Source organism: Dermochelys coriacea, chromosome 7 (genome assembly GCF_009764565.3).
Source record: "Dermochelys coriacea isolate rDerCor1 chromosome 7, rDerCor1.pri.v4, whole genome shotgun sequence".
NCBI lineage: Eukaryota > Metazoa > Chordata > Testudines > Dermochelyidae > Dermochelys > Dermochelys coriacea.
Genome location: NC_050074.1, coordinates 6,542,982 through 6,561,887, shown reverse-complemented (window position 1 = coordinate 6,561,887; position 18,906 = coordinate 6,542,982). Strand labels below are relative to the sequence as shown.

At 40.9% G+C, this 18,906-nt stretch overlaps 1 protein-coding gene across 1 annotated transcript in view; it reads left to right on the top strand.

Annotated features, from left to right (window-relative positions):
- Nucleotides 1–18,906, top strand: part of MAGI1 (membrane associated guanylate kinase, WW and PDZ domain containing 1) — a 510,412-nt gene that overhangs the window by 388,478 nt on the left and 103,028 nt on the right. The window contains 1 exon segment of the mRNA XM_043518268.1: nt 10,002–10,121. Coding sequence (XP_043374203.1) covers nt 10,002–10,121 — 120 coding nt within the window.

Below are 18,906 nucleotides of genomic sequence, written 5' to 3'. Positions count from 1 at the left end.
GTTGTATATTAGGAAAAACTTTTTCACTATCGGGGTGGTGAAGTACTGGAATGGGTAACCTAGGAATGTGGTGAAATCTCCTTCCTTAGAGGTTTTTAGGCCAGGTTTGACAAAGTTCTGGCTGGGATGATTTAGTTGGGGATTGGTCCTGCTTTGAGCAGGGGGTTGGACTAGATGACCTCCTGAGGTCCCCTCCAACCCTGATATTCTATGATTCTATGACCTGAGAATTTTCAGTATTACAAATAACCAGATTATGAAGCATATAGAGTCAATAATATGGTGTATGCTTAGCATGCTCATACATATATCTGTCTTCTGGATTTTTCCAAAATATATAGTTCTCACTTAAAAGAAAAAGAAAAAAATGCTGCACAGAAAAGATTTATTTCTGAAGAAAGCATTTCTTTGTTGTAACTGTTGCATTGTCAGGAATGTTTGTTGTAGGTATGAGAGAATACATGAAATATTCCCACAGAGATCTAAAGAATCACCTTGTTAATTCACATTTAGCTAATCCACTCGCCCCATAATTCATGCACACGAAAACTGCAATCTCTCCTTGCTTCCTAGCAAAAGCCTTAATACAAAGCACTGTAATGAGGTCCCATTACTAAGGCTTGATTGGTTATGAAAATATCTCTAGTACATTAACTAGTGATTATGGAGAATAAGTAAATAATGACAGCTAAACTCCACTTACCAAATGAATGAACAAAGTACATTTTGTGTTGCATTGTCCTTGCTTTTTCATCAACAGTGCCTGTCATGCACCATTTAAATGAGCAGATGCCTATATTCTTGAGTTCAGTGGGCACAGGATTGGGCCCTTATTCACAAATTCATGAAAATTCAGTGATTTCCCATGGCGTCCTCATCATTAGTGTTATAACAAGATTCCCGCAAGTATTTGAGATGGCTAGTATTTACTCTCCATATTTTCCAGCAGCCAACTCAGCCACAAAAATGACTCTGTAACAAAGGTTGCTATAATGATCATTGGATGAAGGCAACATCCTGGAGTGTTTCTGTGTGAAGAGATATGAGAAATTCCTTGTCTCATGAATCATAGTCTAATCTGTTTAGAGGAGAAAGTTTATGGAGGTTCTTGTAGCAGTTCTTGTTGAGTCTACTGCAGTATTGCCATGAACATTTGCACATCACAAGTGAGACAACATTCAAGTGTTAAGGATGGGAGGAGGGATGGTTCAGAGGTTAAGAGGTCTACCTTGGAGGCGTGGGTTCAGTTCCCTGCCTATTTGGTGACTTTGGACAAGTTAGGATAGGTCTCGGTAGAGTACAGATGCTGGCATGCCCATAAGCATAGGTATAAATAGCAGCGTAGACTATGAGGCACTGCTGGGATGAGTAGAGTGCCCCACATGCCTGAATGCTGTGTGTCTATACCCTACACGGATCTCTACACACCCACATCTCTTGTGGCTACACTGCCAATATCAGCTGTCCCGCTACCAGTTCCTTTCCTCTACAGCTACCCCCTTGACAGAGCCCTTTAATGTTGGGCAGAGCTACATGCTACAGCCTGCCTTTCACTGGAGTGTGTAGCTACCCGTACCCTGCACGCTGCCACAAGTGTAGATATGGCTTTAGTCTTCCTGTGCCTCACTTTCCCATCTGTACAGTGGGAATAACAGCTCTTTCCTATCTCACAGAGGTGTAAGGCGGATAAATACATTAAAGATTGTGAGGCACTCGGATACTATGGTGATGGGGACAAATAAATACCTAAAACAGATTAAAAGGGACAAAAATAATTTCTTTCTTGTGGGTTTGAATATTCTAAGCTGTTGTGTTTTTTTATTATGGTTGATGTCACCTTGGGGATGTGCAGCTTGGCTGGATAGTTGCTCAAAGATGGATCCAAAAGGTGGTACATCCGTAAACTAGGGATAATGATGCTGACCTCCATTGTAAAACACTTCAAGAGCCACTGAGGAAAAGCACTGTACAAAAGCTCTGTGGGTGGTGGTGGTTGAGACGGGTTTGGTCCCTTTGGGGTGTCACCAGATGTGCTGGGGTGCCAATGAGTCAGCCTATTCTGCCAGCTTGGGTTCCCTTTACCTGGCCTTGCTGGGCTCGCCAGCCTCTTCCAGCCAAGCACACAGGCAGGGCCACACTCAGCTGCACACAGAGACAGAGATCCACTCTGGAAAGATTCAGCCTTTGGGGGTCACCCCAACATTCGGGTGCCCACTCCTTTAAGGGGTACAAACCCAAAGGTTTTATGAAATTTGCCCCCTCCCTCAATGGGGAGGGAGATATGCACAACTTCTTGCCCCACGCCCGTTAGAAATTACATTAACGGGGTTATATTATAAAGAAGCAATACATTTATTAACTACAGAAGATAAATGTTAAGTGAATATAAAATGGCAGACAGAACAAAGCAGATTACTGACCTAATAAAGCAAATACGCAAGCTAAGCTCAATATACTTAAGAAACACGTTACGAAATGTAAATTCTCACCCTAAATGTTATTTTAGGCAGGCTGCAAAGTTTCTGTGGTTCAGAGTTCCAGTTATATTGTTTTTCAGACTGGACCCCTGTCTCAGTCTGGAATCCCCCCCCCCCCAAGTGGTTTTCGCAATCTTTCTTCTTGGGCAGACAAGCTATGGAGAGGAGGAGTCTGGTTTGCCTTCCTCCTCCACCCTTAAATAGGATTTACATAAGGCGGGAATCCTTTGTTTCTCAAACTTGACCCCCCCCCCTTCCCTTACAGTGGAAAGTTAAAAGAAGTCCCAGGTAATGTTTTAGTATCAGGTGACAAGACCACCTGACTCTGTAGTATCACAGCATCCATGAGTCAGTGGCAGTATGGAGTGTCCACAGGAAGGCCAAACCTTTCGCAGTCCATTGTCCTCGCTGATGGGCCATCCGCCTTGTCTGACTTTTCCAATGTTGTACCTGAAGTGTTAGAAGTGGGTGTCACCCAAAGTAGCGTACTTGAAATACAGATACATAGTCAATATTCCTAACTTCAGATATGATACATGCATACAAATTGCATAATCACATTCAGTAAATTAAAACCTTTCCATGATATCTTACAAGACCCATCTTACATAAAGTACAACTCAGTTATGGCATATTCATATCATAAGCATATTTCCATAAAGAATATGGAGTGAAACATCACAGTGGTATTATTATTATTTCTTTGAGAAGAAAGAAAAGGAGTGATGCGACTGGATACTGTCAAAAAGAAATTTACTGTAGTTTGTGAGAGGCTGATGATTGGCTTCATTCCTTTTCTTGTATATAACTAACAGTTGCTAAAATAAGGTGGGCTTTGCAAAAGCGCTCAGCATTGACCTAACTCTACTCGCATTAAAGCCAAAGAGTTTTGCTGTTGACTCCAATGAGAACAAAGTTAGGCCAGTGCTGAATGCTTCTGAATATGCCAAGAGTGAGCTGGATTCTATTCCTGTTCTTGCGTCACTTACAGAACACTGAACTCATTTCTAAAATAAGCCCATATTCTTCCCTAACTTGCGCCTCTGCTACTCCATTGAACATCTGACTTGTAACGTAACTGCATATTTCATGCACCTCCGATTGGTTAGCATAATGGCTGATGATACACAAGAAGGAAAGAACTCATCTTAACTTTCAAACCTCAAAATGAGTTTACTAAGCGGAGAGTTAGAAAAAGAAATCTGTTTATAAACTGTGTAAATTTGGTCTGTAACAAACATGAACCCTACAATGCCATTTTTACAGAGTAAATTGTCGGGGTACAACCATACATTGGTGAACAAAAGAAATAGGTGAATAGTGTGAATAAGATAAGACTATCTGAGACTTAACTACAGGCAGACCTTCTTGAAGAAAATTCCAGGAGTGTCTACTTGGATAATACCTAAATTGACCATATTGAAAAGTACTGTGCCACAAAATTGCTAATGGAAGTGTTGCACTTAATTTTGTATTAATGTACTATTTATAGGTTAGGCTATTTCTAACTGTATGCCTATATGAGCAATTCTTGTTCAAGCCTGGTCATGAATTGGGTGTCTTTTCTGGAGACAAAACAGGTTGTTTCTGTCTGTTTGCTTGTCTTGTTGCCATCAGCAGGCCTGCAGAGCTTGTCCTGCCTTTCGTTTATCTGGTGACTTAAATAACAGATGCAAAAGAGACAAAATAGACGTCCCAAATTATCTAATGACCTGAGAGAAGAGGATGACCTTTAAACAACATTATTTTCCCCTGGTTGTTGAAAATTTTCCCGGGGCAATCTCCTTCTCCAAATGCTAAAAAACCTTCTGGGATGCCTCCAGAACACATACTAGAATGATGCTGCTGCTTCTAAGCAGTCTCCGAAAGATATCTCAAAAAACGCCAGCCATAAAACTTAGCTTTTTTATCTTTTCAATCTGATGCTATTGTTCATGCATCTTGCATCATAATTTTTGCTACAGACTGTTTGACAAGGTGCAAACAGCCTTTGTATAACTATGGAGAAAAAACCGTGTTGTGAAACTTAATATACAGTCTGTGAACGCAAGTCTCTAATTAGGTGTCAGCTCTGTGGTTTTAAATGAAGCCTGAGCGCAGCCTCTTCTTAGAAGGCAGTGAGTATAAAGATATTTTCCTGCAAATTATATAGTTTTAAGAAACACTGGTGTATGTCCATGTGCTCAGTTGGATTCTAAACAGCAACCAACAGGAGTGGGTGAGGAGATTACGAAAATTACAGCTGTCAATGGGAGGTGAGGGTGTTCAGCACCTTTGAAAATCAACCTCTAAATGATTTGCTGGTGACTGATTAGGTGCAATAATTGTATTACAATGCTAGAGAATTGTTTTCTTCTAATAAGAAGGTAATTGAGGTGACTGACTATGGGTTCCTTGAAGTCTTATGCTTAGATTACAATAAGAAAGATTCTGATTAATTTAGCAGCGGGGTGTCAAAGGCTTTTAACAACTTAACAGGAGGCTATGGTAGAAAGATAAGGAGATAAACAGCTTCTGAATCTCATATTAACAATTTGGCCATGCTATCCTTTAGGTTTATGTTGGATCATTGTCAGCACGGTTGTTTGATAGGCAATATAATGGCGATGTCAATTTGTCTTTAAAGTGGACACTGTTCTATTACTGAATTCAGAACCATGGTAAGCAGATTAGCGTTCTCGTATCCGTTCTCAGTACCCCTTCTTATGAGAAACTGATGGTGCAAACTGCAGTGCTGATGTAGTCTCTTTTTTATGGTTGCAGGAGAAAAGTACAAGTGGTTAGATTGTGAATGTAAGGTCACTAGCTACCTTCATACAACAGGGAGCACTTTTGCCAAATATCGTAAAAATTCATGAACCATAAAATGCACACAAGGAGTCCATAACCACCCAGCCTTTCCTTCAGTACCTTCTCGTTGCAGCATTAGCAATTCTGAGCAAGTCTCACAGCAGGGCATAGCACAAATTAATTAGCTAAATTACTATCTAATGGCAGTAACATTTGATACTGCTAAATATTTCAGTGCAAATATGGCAGCCAGGTTAACATATTTAAATATGAGTGGCTCCTGTTTTAAAGCTGAACATCTCACTCCGGCCAGGGTAGCTGACAAAACTTTGTGTTTTAATTAGTTCTGCCATTAGCCATGTTCTAATTTGCCATTAGTGCTCTGCTCTGATGAAGTGGACCATGATCCTCCAAGTCTTCTCTCAGCAAAGACCATCGTACTCTAAAGATGATGAAATGGAATTTAAAGAAAAGTCCTGTGCTGTGCACATAATTAAATCCCATTAATAACAAAGGACCTAATTACTATTTCAGATTTATCAGCAGAACATTATGGTGACAGGTTCCTGGCTGGGAAGGTGTTGGGGGTGATCTCTAACATACATGCTACAAATTAGTCATGCATTTGTGTCTAGGCCATATCCGATCTCAGAATGGAAGACACTGGTTATTTTTAGCTTTCCCTTCCTGAGACAGGGAATAGAATTTGCTTGGCTTTTTTTTTTTTTTCCTGTTGAGAAGAAACCCTTCTGGCTTTGTTGTAAGTGTGGTTTGTAATCATTGTACACATTCCAGATGGTTCATGAAAACTCTTTGAAATGCCATCTGCCAGGCGTGTGTCCAGCCAGCAAGCCTATCATTCTGCTACAAGAAAGGAGGAGGCGGGGTTTCTCTTCCTGAATCGCAGTCAGTAACACTTGCTCAGATTCAAGGCAAGATGGATAGCAGCACAAGCATCTTAGAACAATCTTCATGCTAGACAATAACATGGAAAGTTGTTGGTTGTTGTTTTTTTTTAAACCTTCCCCCAGATAGGACACCCTAACGTGTGTTGTTTTATTTCCTTACGTTCGTTATTGGAGACTGATGTGAGGTGACAAATGTTATCTAGCTGATGTAATGTTTTCCTTTTTACGCTACGGCTCAGCATTTCTAATGCATTCAATGTGTGTCACAGACAGTCCTGCTGATAACAAGCCCATCTGCAATTTTTTTTTTTGACTTGAACATTTTCAGGAAATGAAGAACACTGAAATGAAACACACAGATCCATCCAAATTGCTCAGAGGAATTATGGCAAAGATATAATTGTCATGTAAAAAAGCCAGCCAGAACAGTAAACCACTAGCTGCAGTTTTGCCATCATAAAAAACTGAAGAAGGGAAAAAAGAAAAGGAGTACTTGTGGCACCTTAGAGACTAACAAATTTATTAGAGCATAAGCTCTGAAGTGAGCTGTAGCTCACGAAAGCTTATGCTCTAATAAATTTGTTAGTCTCTAAGGTGCCACAAGTACTCCTTTTCTTTTTGCGAATACAGACTAACACGGCTGCTACTCTGAAACCTGTCATTATGAAGAAGGGAAAGAAATGGTTAATAAATAGTCTCTCCAGGAAGGTAGGAATAAAGAAATTATGGGACGGTTTGAAATGAATCTTGAAGTTCCCTGATCTTCATGTTATTAAATAATTTATTCCCCTTCTTATCTGTCTGTTGTGTTTAATTTATAAGTTACACGATAAATCATGTCCTATGCATTGTATTCATGAGTGTCTGATGGTCCCGGGTGACGATTACACTGGATGAGGAAAGACATAGGGTCTAATTCTCAGTTATATTTTAGCCCCTTTACACTGCTCCAGCAAAGTAAAAGTAAAAGGTGATGGAAACAGGTCATTAGAAATACCCAGTGTGTAAGTTGGTTTCCAGTAGGTCTGTGCCATCCGTCTCCCCTACTGTCTGTCATAGCACCTACTTTAGGTGTGCTGGGGGGTGGGGCATAGGGTATGGCTGGCGCATGCTATGTTCTGGCTATTCTTAGCTGGCAGATAGTCTGTAAGGAGGGGGTCGTTGCAGCTAGAGCATCAGCAAGAGTGGCCTGGACAGCTCAAGAATACAAGGAGTGCAAAGGTGATGTAAAGTCACCATTGCTTCCCATCCTCTTTCCCCCCTGCTTTCTCAGGAGTGACCTCTTGAACCATATTTAAGATATTTCGTCTAAACCGACTTTCCCCCTTCTCTGGCACTCGAGAAAACGTCTGCCAAGTTGTCGGTGGGACAGGAACATTATGCTCGAACAGCTTCTATGGGCTTCAGTCTCCCCTGCAAATTCCCAAGAGCCCCCACCTCTTTCCATATGCAGTCATAGAATTCAGCCTTTTCATTGAGGGCTGATGCAGATGCCTGTGTTGGGGAGGTTCTGCCTGTGGGAAGGAAGAGTGTTCCAATAAAGAGCAGTCATGCTTGGTCCTACGGCTTTCTGCTGCTTTCAGGTTCTTCCTGAACCAGCAGATTGATTGTGGCCAAAAATGTCCACACCTCTCCAAGCGTCTTACGCTACACTTTCTTCTGAGGTGGAGAGTGTTTTAATATCTGTGAATGTGTCGTCATATTTATTGTTAGAATGCGCGCATCCTGTGGCCTGAGGAGTCACTTAAAAAAAATAAATACTATTGAACATAAAACCAATCAGTATCAATTAAATGAACTGTGCCCTGTGATCTAAAACACAATGGAATATGCCACCACAATGAAAAGTTGTGAAAAGACTCATCCTACCCCACACTCGCTGAACTTAAGCTGATGGGGAGAACAGAACAGATGATGCACCAGTGAGGGAGCCCTGTTCCCAGTCTTCTCATATTCATACCAAAGGGCCATGTCCCAGTTGCTCTGTCTCTGGGATGGTGCATTGAGAAACCAGCAGCCTCAGAAATAGTAGCCAGACCCCATATCATACAGGTTTCAGAGTAGCAGCCGTGTTAGTCTGTATTCGCAAAAAGAAAAGGAGTACTTGTGGCACCTTAGAGACTAACAAATTTATTAGAGCATAAGCTTTCACATCCGATGAAGTGAGCTGTAGCTCACGAAAGCTTATTCTCTAATAAATTTGTTAGTCTCTAAGGTGCCACAAGTACTCCTTTTCTTTTTCCATATCATACAGATTTTTATTGTAGTTTGAAGTCAATACCTTGAATTGCATCCAGAAGCAAATTGGAAGCTGGAGTAGTCTCTGGGGGATCAGTAGGTGACAATTGTGAAGTCATGGGCCACCGTGTTCCACACTAGCTGAAGCTTCTGAGATGCCAGTCACAGATAAGGTTTTCAAGGAGTTACTACAATAATCTAATCTGGAGGTCACATCAACATGAATGTGGGAAGATCCAGTTCAGCGAGGAAGGGTTATATTATTCTATATCTAATATAAGTGATAAGGGCTTATCTGGCCAGCACCATTATCTGGAATCCCAGGAGCAGCCAGGAATCCTAGAGAATCACAAGGTTATGAGGAGGGCAGGTAGAAAAACAGGAAAATTTGTCTCCATTTTCCATTGAAATATTTCCAGGTTCGGGGGGTGGAGGGGGATTGTGTGTGTGTTATGGTTTTTGCCAACTCCAACTATGAGCCTCAGTGGCAAATTCTGGACATGCCTCTTGATGGAGAAAGCAATACCGCTCCCTGTCAACTACCATCAATGCCATTTTGTGTGGATTGAACTTATCCAACTCATTCAATCATGGACAGGCACACCGTTTCAAATGGTTGGGTGCTGTATTCCTGTTTCAGTTTCAATATATTCATGCTTATGTTATACATAGACTTTGTGATCCAGAGATGTTGCAGAAGGGGCAAGGAGCTGTTTACCCAGAGAACCTTAACACATGTATTTTCAAACATTTTTTGAATGTTTAAACTTGTAATCTTTCCGTTACTAGAACAAATTGTGGATATAATTTAAAAAAATCATTCTAGTTTTTAGAGGTGATACAAGTTTGAGATAATTCTCTGTACTTAAAATAAGGGATACTCAGCCATATTTCTTGAACTGCAGTGAAGTTTTTAGGTGAACCTACTGTACCAGAAGTGTGTGTGTGTGTGTGAGAGAGAGAGAAAGATTGAGATTTAACATTTTTTCTATAACAACTGTGCCCCACAACACTTTCTAGTGCTAAGTAAAAAGTAATAGCAAAAGTAGGGAGAAATTAACAGGTACATGCAAGGGAGAAAATATATCTTGAGGTGAGATGTGAAAGGAGAGAGTTTTGATGCATTGGAGACATATAAATAGAAGCTGCAAAAAAGCCTCCTTATCTAGAAACATACTTTGTGTAGCGTAAGGAATTTTCTTGCTGGCAACTCAAAGGAGAGTCAGTAAAATAAAGTGTTAAACTAGCAGCAGGCACAATTGTTGGTATGCTCCCAACACCAAATTCTGGCCGATGTCTTTTCTGCATACGCCACAAGAGATCATTTGGTATAGCCCAGCAAATACAGGAGCGTAAAACAATAGGTAATGCATGTCTGCGAAGGACAAAATTACTGCACCTATTCAGTATTTATGTTGGGCTGTAAATTCTAGAATTCGCGCTAACTGACTCTCAAGGTTTCTTTCCACATAGCTCACATGGGAGAATTAATTTCCTGATACTGTTATTTCCCTGGAAGATGTTTGAATGTCCCATTTAATTCCTGATAATATTGATGTTGCACTAACTTGTAGTTTTCTCCATTTAGGCACAACCCGTCCTCCGCGAGAAGGAGAAGTGCCTGGTGTTGACTATAACTTTCTGACTGTGCAGGAGTTTCTGGACCTTGAGCAGAGTGGAACTCTTCTTGAAGTAGGAACGTATGAAGGTATGGCATATTGGGGAACTGGTTCAGTAACATAAGATGAAGGAGACACTTATATAGTCGCTATAAAGGTGTTTTGGCCAGTGACTTCATCAGCTTTTTAGGCTTTGTCTTCACTAAGGAAAAGATGGTCTGTTCTTAACTCTAGTTAGCTAACTCAAGATAAAATCCCAGTGAAGACAAAGCAGTACACAGTTTTCACACAAATTAGCAAGTCAAGTTAGGCTGTGGGGGAAGCCTAATTTTTAACTTGACCTGATAAATTGTGTGAAAACTACAAACTGTGCTAGGATTTTGTCTCCAGTTGGTTAACTTGTGTTCACACACCTTTTATGCTAGCGAAGACACAATCCATTATCTTTGCATTAGTGACCAACCCTCATACACTTACTTTGAAATGTAGAGAATTCCTATATCACTGTGGTATTAAGTTTTTCTTCCCGCAGGTATCTACCGTACAAAATTACATTGGTAGCCATCCTCTTGTAGTGTTTGAAGTGCTTGCCGAGCCACGCAATAGCATTTTCATCACTAAGGCCACCATGAAATGTAGTCACTTGACACTGCCTATCACAAAGTAGAAGTTCAAAAGTAGACATTCAACCCATGCTAAGGGAGCTCTTGACAATTTTACCAGAAGACCAGTGTGCCATACTGTATCATAGGCTGCTGTCAGGTCCAAGAAAACAGCTCCTGTCTTCAAATTTTGTTGAAACCTGTTTTCTATATATGTAACAAGGGCTAGGACTTGATCTCATGTGCTTTGACTATTCTTGAAGCCAGCTTGATCAACACTGAGAGCTGTCTCCAGTTCTGGAGCTATATACTGGAGGATAAGATGCTCCAGATTTGAAGAAGATAGAGAGCAGAGAGATTGGTTGGTAGCTTGCGACATTGTGTGGGACCTTTCCAGGTTTTAGAAGGGCGATCACTTTTGACATCCTCCAGATCCTTGGCAGGTTACCCTCATTAACAACCCATATCAGGAATTTGGATAGCCATTGACAGGCATTGGTTCCAAAGTGTTTCAGGAACTCTGGTGAAATATTGTTGTATCCTGTCACCATTCCGGGTGTGATGTTGCTAAGTACAGTGTCTAATTCAGTGCTTGTGAATGTTCCTATACACTGATGAAGTGGATTACGTCATCTAAATTGTCGCCATTCATCGTGACTCTGCCGTTTTACGAGCTTATTGAGGGAAACTTTTGCAGTCTGAAGCAAGTGGCTCGCCACTTGGTTTGGGGTGACAGGAGGACAGGGCAGCACTGGTGGAGGTTGTGCTGTGCCAAGTCGACACAGAAGGTTCCAGGATTTCTGGCGGGAATGGGTGAAATTCATATTCCCTGTTGTTTCCTCCCATCTTGCTTGTCTCGTAGCATCTAAGGACTCTATTAAGTGGTCAGCAGTATCTGGCTCTCCAGACTGTTCATACCACTTCAATAGTTTTGAACATTTAGCATCTAAACAAGGAATCTAGACAGGCTATAACCTCATGGAATGGACACACACAGCCTTGAAGATGACTCCACAGAAAAGGTTGTAGACTTTGTTGATTGGGATGGAACGCCAGGGGATGATAATAATACTTCATTCTAGAGTTTCACTGAACTTCTCCCAGTTAGGTTTCCTAAAAGTTCGTCCTTTCTTTAAGCTTCTAACAATGGGCAGCCAAAGGCTGACATGGACACATGATGGTCTATGTTGAGTCTATGGAAAGTTGTCCAGGAGCATACACGATGCTGATTGGGGTGACTGTCTAGTGGTCACCCAGCATAGATCAGGTGAGTAATCACATGACCATCTAGCCGAGTGAAATGTACCCTGTTATTTTGGGTCATGGATGAAAATAAGGTCATTGTTTAATGCCCACTCCACCAGTCATTTGCTGTCTGGTTCTGAGTAACCCCAGTCAATATCGTGGCTGTTGAAATCGCTCACATTGGTAGCCATGAGAACACGCTGAAAATGAAACCATATGAGAAAATGAAATACTAATGGAAGATGACCAGAAAAGTTTACACACCACTGCCTTATTTTCCTAATGTCCTCTAGCCTCGTTCCTCCTTTCCATTCATTTCTCTTCCTCCTGCTGTTTCCCTTTTTCTCTTTTCCTCCCACTTGTATATCCTTCATCATCCAGCCCCTGTTTGTTTCAGTCTCTGCCCCTATCCATTTAAAGACTTGTTCCTTTTCAGGGTGGTTTTCTGGAATTGATTTTATTTCCCTTCCCCAAGGAGACATCACCCTCTCTCCAGGTCCTTTGACTAGACAAAAAAGCTGCTAAAGAGTGATGTGAGGTGCTCCCAATCCCCTGGAGTTTGAGAGTATTATTTCCAGAGTATTGGTCCACCCAGAGTTCTGTCCCACTCTTATATGTGCTGTCATAAAGTCACCGATGCACCTTACCAAACCCTTGTTTATCAGTTTCCTTCCCCTCTCATCTCCATTTATGTGTGGCTCTCCCATCAAGTTCTCCATCAGGAACATATCTGATCATGCTCCTGAGGCTGATTTTCTACAATGGGACATGGTAGGTGAAGTTGTGTGGTTCCCATGATCTTGTACTGACTTTCACTCCCAGAGTCCTGGGACTTAACTTTTACGAGACAATAGCAGTTAGGGGAAAAGCCTTCCAGATTCTACTTGTGTATGTGTTGTCTACAATATAAGCATGATTCAATCATGGAGAAATTCACAAATAAAAAATGAGAACCATTGTTTTGGCATGATGACCTAAGAATTGTGTGTAAATAACTTCTGTTTTCCAGCCGTAAGTTAGTGTTCTAAACACTGGGCCTGATTCTCATGTCCACTGCTGTGCCTTTACACCACTCTGGCCGCATAACAGAGCCTTGAAGGGGGCATGAGTTATATTTATACTTTCTGTAGTGCTCCTTTACACTTACAGAGCCATGCAAAGGGGCCTTGGGATAAATGAGATGCATGCCATTATTTTTAAAGCAGTGCTTCATCACCTTACAACACTGATGAAGGTGGTGCACCATCAAAGAAAGTAAAGCAAGAGCAACAAGGAGATAAAACCATGCTCAAGCTACATTGCCATCTGCTGGGTGGATCAACACTGCCAAATGGATCCTGATATAAGTAGAGAAGGGGGTGAAGACATGCTTATTTTCCAGCCTTTAAGGAACTAATACAAAATATGTGCAAAAGAAATCCAAAGTACAGCTAATTATCTGCTTAAAGATGGCCTGCAATGTGGGTTTTTTGCATCTTTATGATGTATAATAAAGTCCTGAATTTTTTTAAACCCAATCTTTTTATACTCCTTTGTAGCATCAACTTTAAACATTGCACTTGAATCCTCACCTACAGCTGCACCAGGTGAAATGATTGCAGTGTCAAATCTTTATGGGTTTAGCATTGCATGATGTTACTAATTTTATCGTTTGGCTTCGGTCTTCCGCTGCTATGAGTTGATTAGCATCACTGCTAATGTTCCAATAGCAAAACTACCCTGAAATGAGCGGTTTTTTTCTTTTCCTGTGTCTATCTATAATACTCAATTAGTTTTCCTTGTCATGATGCTCAAAATAGATTAGCTGAACTGTGTCCCTATCACATCCCAGTCCTCTTTTGACTTTTCCACTTTGAAAGGGAAAATGAGTACCTGTCTCTAAGCTGGCTCTTGGGACAGTCTGGAAATTAGTTTTCAGTTAATGGTGTGTTCAGCTGGGGCAATTTAAATAAGGCCATTTCACAGTACACATGTTTATGAAACTGATTAAACATATATTATTTATATTTCAGATTTTTTTCCAGTTCGAAAGAATATTGCTCTTGATTTAATCATTTTCTGATGATATAGGGAAATTTAATATTGCTTGGTATAGTAGAGGCAAGTGAAATTTTGGCTTCTGATTTTCAGGAGTTTGAACAACGTCATCTCCCATTGATGTCAACTGGATTTTCTGGTGCTTGGCACATGTGGAAATCCATTGTACTCTCCAAAGGAAAATCCATGAGAATAAAGAAATAATTATGATAATAGAGATGTATATATGTGAATCTTGATACATTCAATTTCATTGTAACATGCAATAAGTAACAGTCCAGGGAATGACTTTTCCGGCTTTGGGAGATTTGTTTAAGGGTTTGTTGTTGTTGTTGTTTGTTGTTACATATACCTTACGTTAGGTTTGACCGGTGTTGATCTTGATTATGATCCAGTCAGTGATGTAATTAAAAGTCAATGTTGTGATTGTAACAGAGTCTGTTCAAAGAAATAGAGAAGACAAAGTTAAACCCTTCTGATAGCTGGGTTATTTGTCCAGCTCTTCATTCTAAGCCAACTTTATTCTTCCTTTGCCTTTACTCCTTTTTACCTGCCCCAGTCCCGATTTGTATATATTATCAGTGTGGAGGTTAGAATTCTCCTGAAACTGCCACTAATGTTGTACTGTAAACTGGGTTCAGAGAACTCAACTGCAATAATTTCTGCTACTCCCGATGTAGCTGTTTGGCTCAATCAACTTCAGGTGAAATTGTACTTGCTCCTCTATACCATCCATACGAAAGAAGAAGGTAGAACTCAACAAAGTGAGAGTCTCACATATGTCTACTGGAGACCAACATAGTTATCACCTTGATGCTCTTCATCGTCTTAGAATAATAAGAATGTATTGCTCTAGATAGTTTTCAGACAGGAAAAAGAGACTGAGTTCCTGCCCTGGAGAGTTTTATAATCTAATTAGACAACCTAAACAATGGACGGGGAATGGTATGCAATGAAGAACTGTGTGATTGAAGTTCAATTAGCATGTTACCTCCATGATTTTGTTGGGTTTGATTAGAATCATAGAATATCAGGGTTGGAAGGGACCTCAAGAAGTCATCTAGTCCAACCCGCTGCTAACACTTCGCTCCGGGCAGGGTTTATAGGACTTTTTGAAGAAGCACACAAAGGTAGAAACATTCTAAATTAGTAAAAATGCTGTGTCTACTTGTGTTATGCATTTCCAGGTTATGTTTTGGTAGTTTCTCTGGTAGTGAATCAAAGTACAGTCTAGGAAGTATGGAGAGTGTTTTGACATTAGAAAGTGAGTTTGCCTTTTGAGGGTTTATCAAGGCACATAGTGATGTGTTTATTGCTGGATCCCACTGTAAATCCCATTTTTACTTTTACATGCACATTATGCCTCTGCCCTGCTACATCTCAGGAGTCTTTATTTCAGAAATTGATGAGAAACCACTGCCACCCTCACTCCCCTTTGATAAGTAGTACTTGGAAAGTTGACAGTGAGGGCAAGGCCAAAAGAAGCAGTGAAGCCTTGTGAAAATTGACATTTTAAAAGCTCTCTTGCACTTAGCTTATTGAGGGAAAGAATGGCAGGAAAGGAGGATTATAAAACAGGCCATGGGAGTGATCAGAGGAAGGGGAACACACAGGATATTGACTCCATCATGGATACTGTGCATTCTGCTTTAAAAAGAGAAAAGAACTGAAACTGGAGCCACAAAAGGCTGGGAGATTGGACTGGGAAACATTGTATCAGGTGCCCTAAAACTTTGATTGAAAACTGTTGCTGATTGAATTTCCTAGCATGCAGGGCAATGGATGCAACCTCTTATGAGTGTTCTGTTGGTATATATGTAAATAGTCAATAGATAATTGTCAGTAGATAACACTCAAGAATATATAGCCTCGCTCCTGTGTTGGGACCAATATAGCTTGTGGTTGTGTACTGCAAATAGCTTCCTCTTTGAAGGCAGAGTGGGTATGGCAGTTACTTCCAAATGGCTCGGCGAAGGGGGGAGGGTAAGTAAAACATCCACTACCATCAGACGCGCTTTAAAATGGTGAGAGTTGGTAGCACTGCTTTGATACTGGGAGATTCTATGGTGTGTGCATGCTGGGTGGAATGATGATCAAACGTAATGCCATCACCCCATGGGGATACGTTTAGCATGGTCCACCCCTCAGAAAGGAAAGGTCCATTTAGAGCATGCCTCATCTGAGCCCCTGTGGTAAATAGAACACAGTGATGATTGCAGTCGCAGGTTTTTGACTGATCCTGCCCTGCATTCAGTTTGTAGAGCTCCTACTGATGCCATGGAAGTAATGCTGTAGGTTACTCATTGCTTTTGCATACGAGTTGCAGTAGGAAGAGATCATGGCTCTCCCACATGCCATCTTGTTCAGCGGTTAGAACAGGATATTGAGTCACTGCTTCTTCCCCTGGCTTGCTATGTGGATTTGAGTAAATCAGATAACTGCTCTGTGCCTCGGTTTACTGATCTGGAGAAGAGAATAGTAACACCTATCGTAATCACCATTAAAAACTCAACAGATACCGCAATTATTACTACTTATTACTATTATTACTGCAGTTATTTTCTGTGACAAATAGAGAGGTAAATCTGTGGTATCTCAGATTATAATTATTAATATCATTACTTTGACCAAAGGCAGATTTAGGATCGGCACCCCATTTGAAGTAGGTGCTGTACAAACACACAGGGTGATGAAATACAGTTGCTGTGATTTTTGAGTACTGTTTGCAAATGTTGAATGGTGACTGCTGAGTGTCATTCTAGTGTTATGAGGCTCCATTAATGAATGCTTGTAAAGCACTTAGTGGTCCTCAGTTGAAAAAGTGCTGTAATGTGTAATATGTGAAGGGTTGTTAAATTATAGAGCATTATTGTCAAGGCATCATCTTTCATTCTCGGGACAGGCGTTGTGTGAGTGCCAAGAAAAATAATAAGTAATCTGCATTAGTTTCATCACTTAAAAAGTAATGGGTGACTTATTAGCATATATAATATCAACTGGCTACTGTAGTCAGGGACCCTGATTACAAGTACTTAATGACCGTAATCAGCTACCTAAACAGTCCAGCTAGAATAGCAGCAAAAGTCCCAGGGTGCATTCAGACACCAGCACTTGAATTCCAAGAAACTTCCTTTTTGCCTAATATTTCTGATGTGTTTGTTCTGCTCATATTTCTGTCCACTGGCCCTCTTCCTCCATCCATTCCTATAGAACAGCTGCTTTTTGTTCTAGTTTCATTGTTGATTTGCATTCTGTGGGTCTCGCCAACTTTGTACAGCCTTGAGTGAGTGCTGTGGCCATGGTATGCAAAACATGAGGAGAAAGATCAGAAGACTGGGGTGGCAGATGCTGTGGATGCACATGTAGCGGAACAAACACGTTCCACTTAATAAGATAAGATCCGCTTATTAACGTCTCCGTACTACAGATTGACTCAATAAATCATAATGATTCCTTTCGAGATACTACTGTGTATCATGTCAAAGATCCACTTATTAATATCTACATATTGTGGAAAGATTTCCCTCCCCCACCTTGACTTCATGCTTTTATTTTCCTTTTCTCTGGTAAAAATGGTGTGTGAGAGAGAGAGTGTTAGTTGCATTCTAAAATGGGACATCAATTCCTATTTTTCCTCAAAATATAGGTAGACAATTGGTCTGAAATTTCATAGAAGGGTAATTTTCATGCCCTTTGAATTTTCTATGGATTTTTTGACTGGTTCATATATTTTTATTAGAACAACTTTGGCTCTGGTCAAACTTTTTCCTCGGTAGCACTACGCTTCATTGTGGACAGATATCTCTTAAAATCATTGCCTGTCAACACAAAACTTGGTAGAGAAGATGATCCTGAGGACGTCTAGCACAAAGGATGGGGGAGGTCTTTTTTTGAGGGGTGCGCTTGAATGTAAGATTTAGGGTTATTTTTGGCTGTTATGGACCCAGTATGTGCTATGCACACAAACCTGATCAATGGAGGTTGGACACATACAGGAACGATTGATGATTGGAACTGGACACACTCAAGCCTTGTTGACGGGCGCTGAGCACACATGAAATATTATCAGTTGTGAGCTATGCTTTCTGTCACATTTTATCCTGCAGCAAGGAAGGGCTCCCATGCGGCTACTAACAGATGAAATATTTTCTGCTGCAGCTGTACTTCTGTGTTTCAGAGGCCTGGCCCCTACCTCCACCTCATCCAACTCCCACCTTAAACTGAAGAATTCAAAAAAACCTGTATGAAATAATACACAAAAATCTTTGTTATGAAGCCATTAGGGTTGTTATGCACACAACATACCTGACACCTAGCCCCAAGAGCAAGGCAGTGAAAGGGTAAGCCACCTAACAATGCATACCTGCTACACTTCCATCCACGAGCATGCTCCTTACCTCTTTCCACTACAACTACCACATACTACAGCCCATGTACTCTGTAACCTGCACTCTGGCCTCCTAGGACACCAGCCTTCTATCCCCTTGGAGCCGCCTGTGCTCACAATCCTTCTCCAAACTACCTCATCCAACATAACCACCTACTGCCACCAAACATGCATGACAATGTTGGGGAAATGCTAATCTCATACTGGGGTATGTGTGAAAAGGCTCAGCAGTAAGGCTGAGCGAATAGTCTGTGGTGTATGGTCTCTGTAATGCTAAGGGAAGTTTGTGGCGGAGTAGCAGAACATATGCACGGTTAATTGTCTTTACTTTTCTGTTCCTTGCTTTTTGTTCACGTTAGATTTAGCATATGGTATAAAGCAATCTTAACTACTTCACAGCACTTTTGGGTGTGTATTTATATATACCTTTATGTATGCACCTGTGTTTGTATATACGTACCAGATTGTGTGTGTAAAACAGATACTCCAATGTTTTGTTAACATTAATGGTTCCTGCCCTGACTGCAGGAAAGAGTCTTGAGTTCACAGAGTCAACCACAGCCTGTGTGCCAAAATATCCCTGCTTGCCTGTTAAGATCAGAC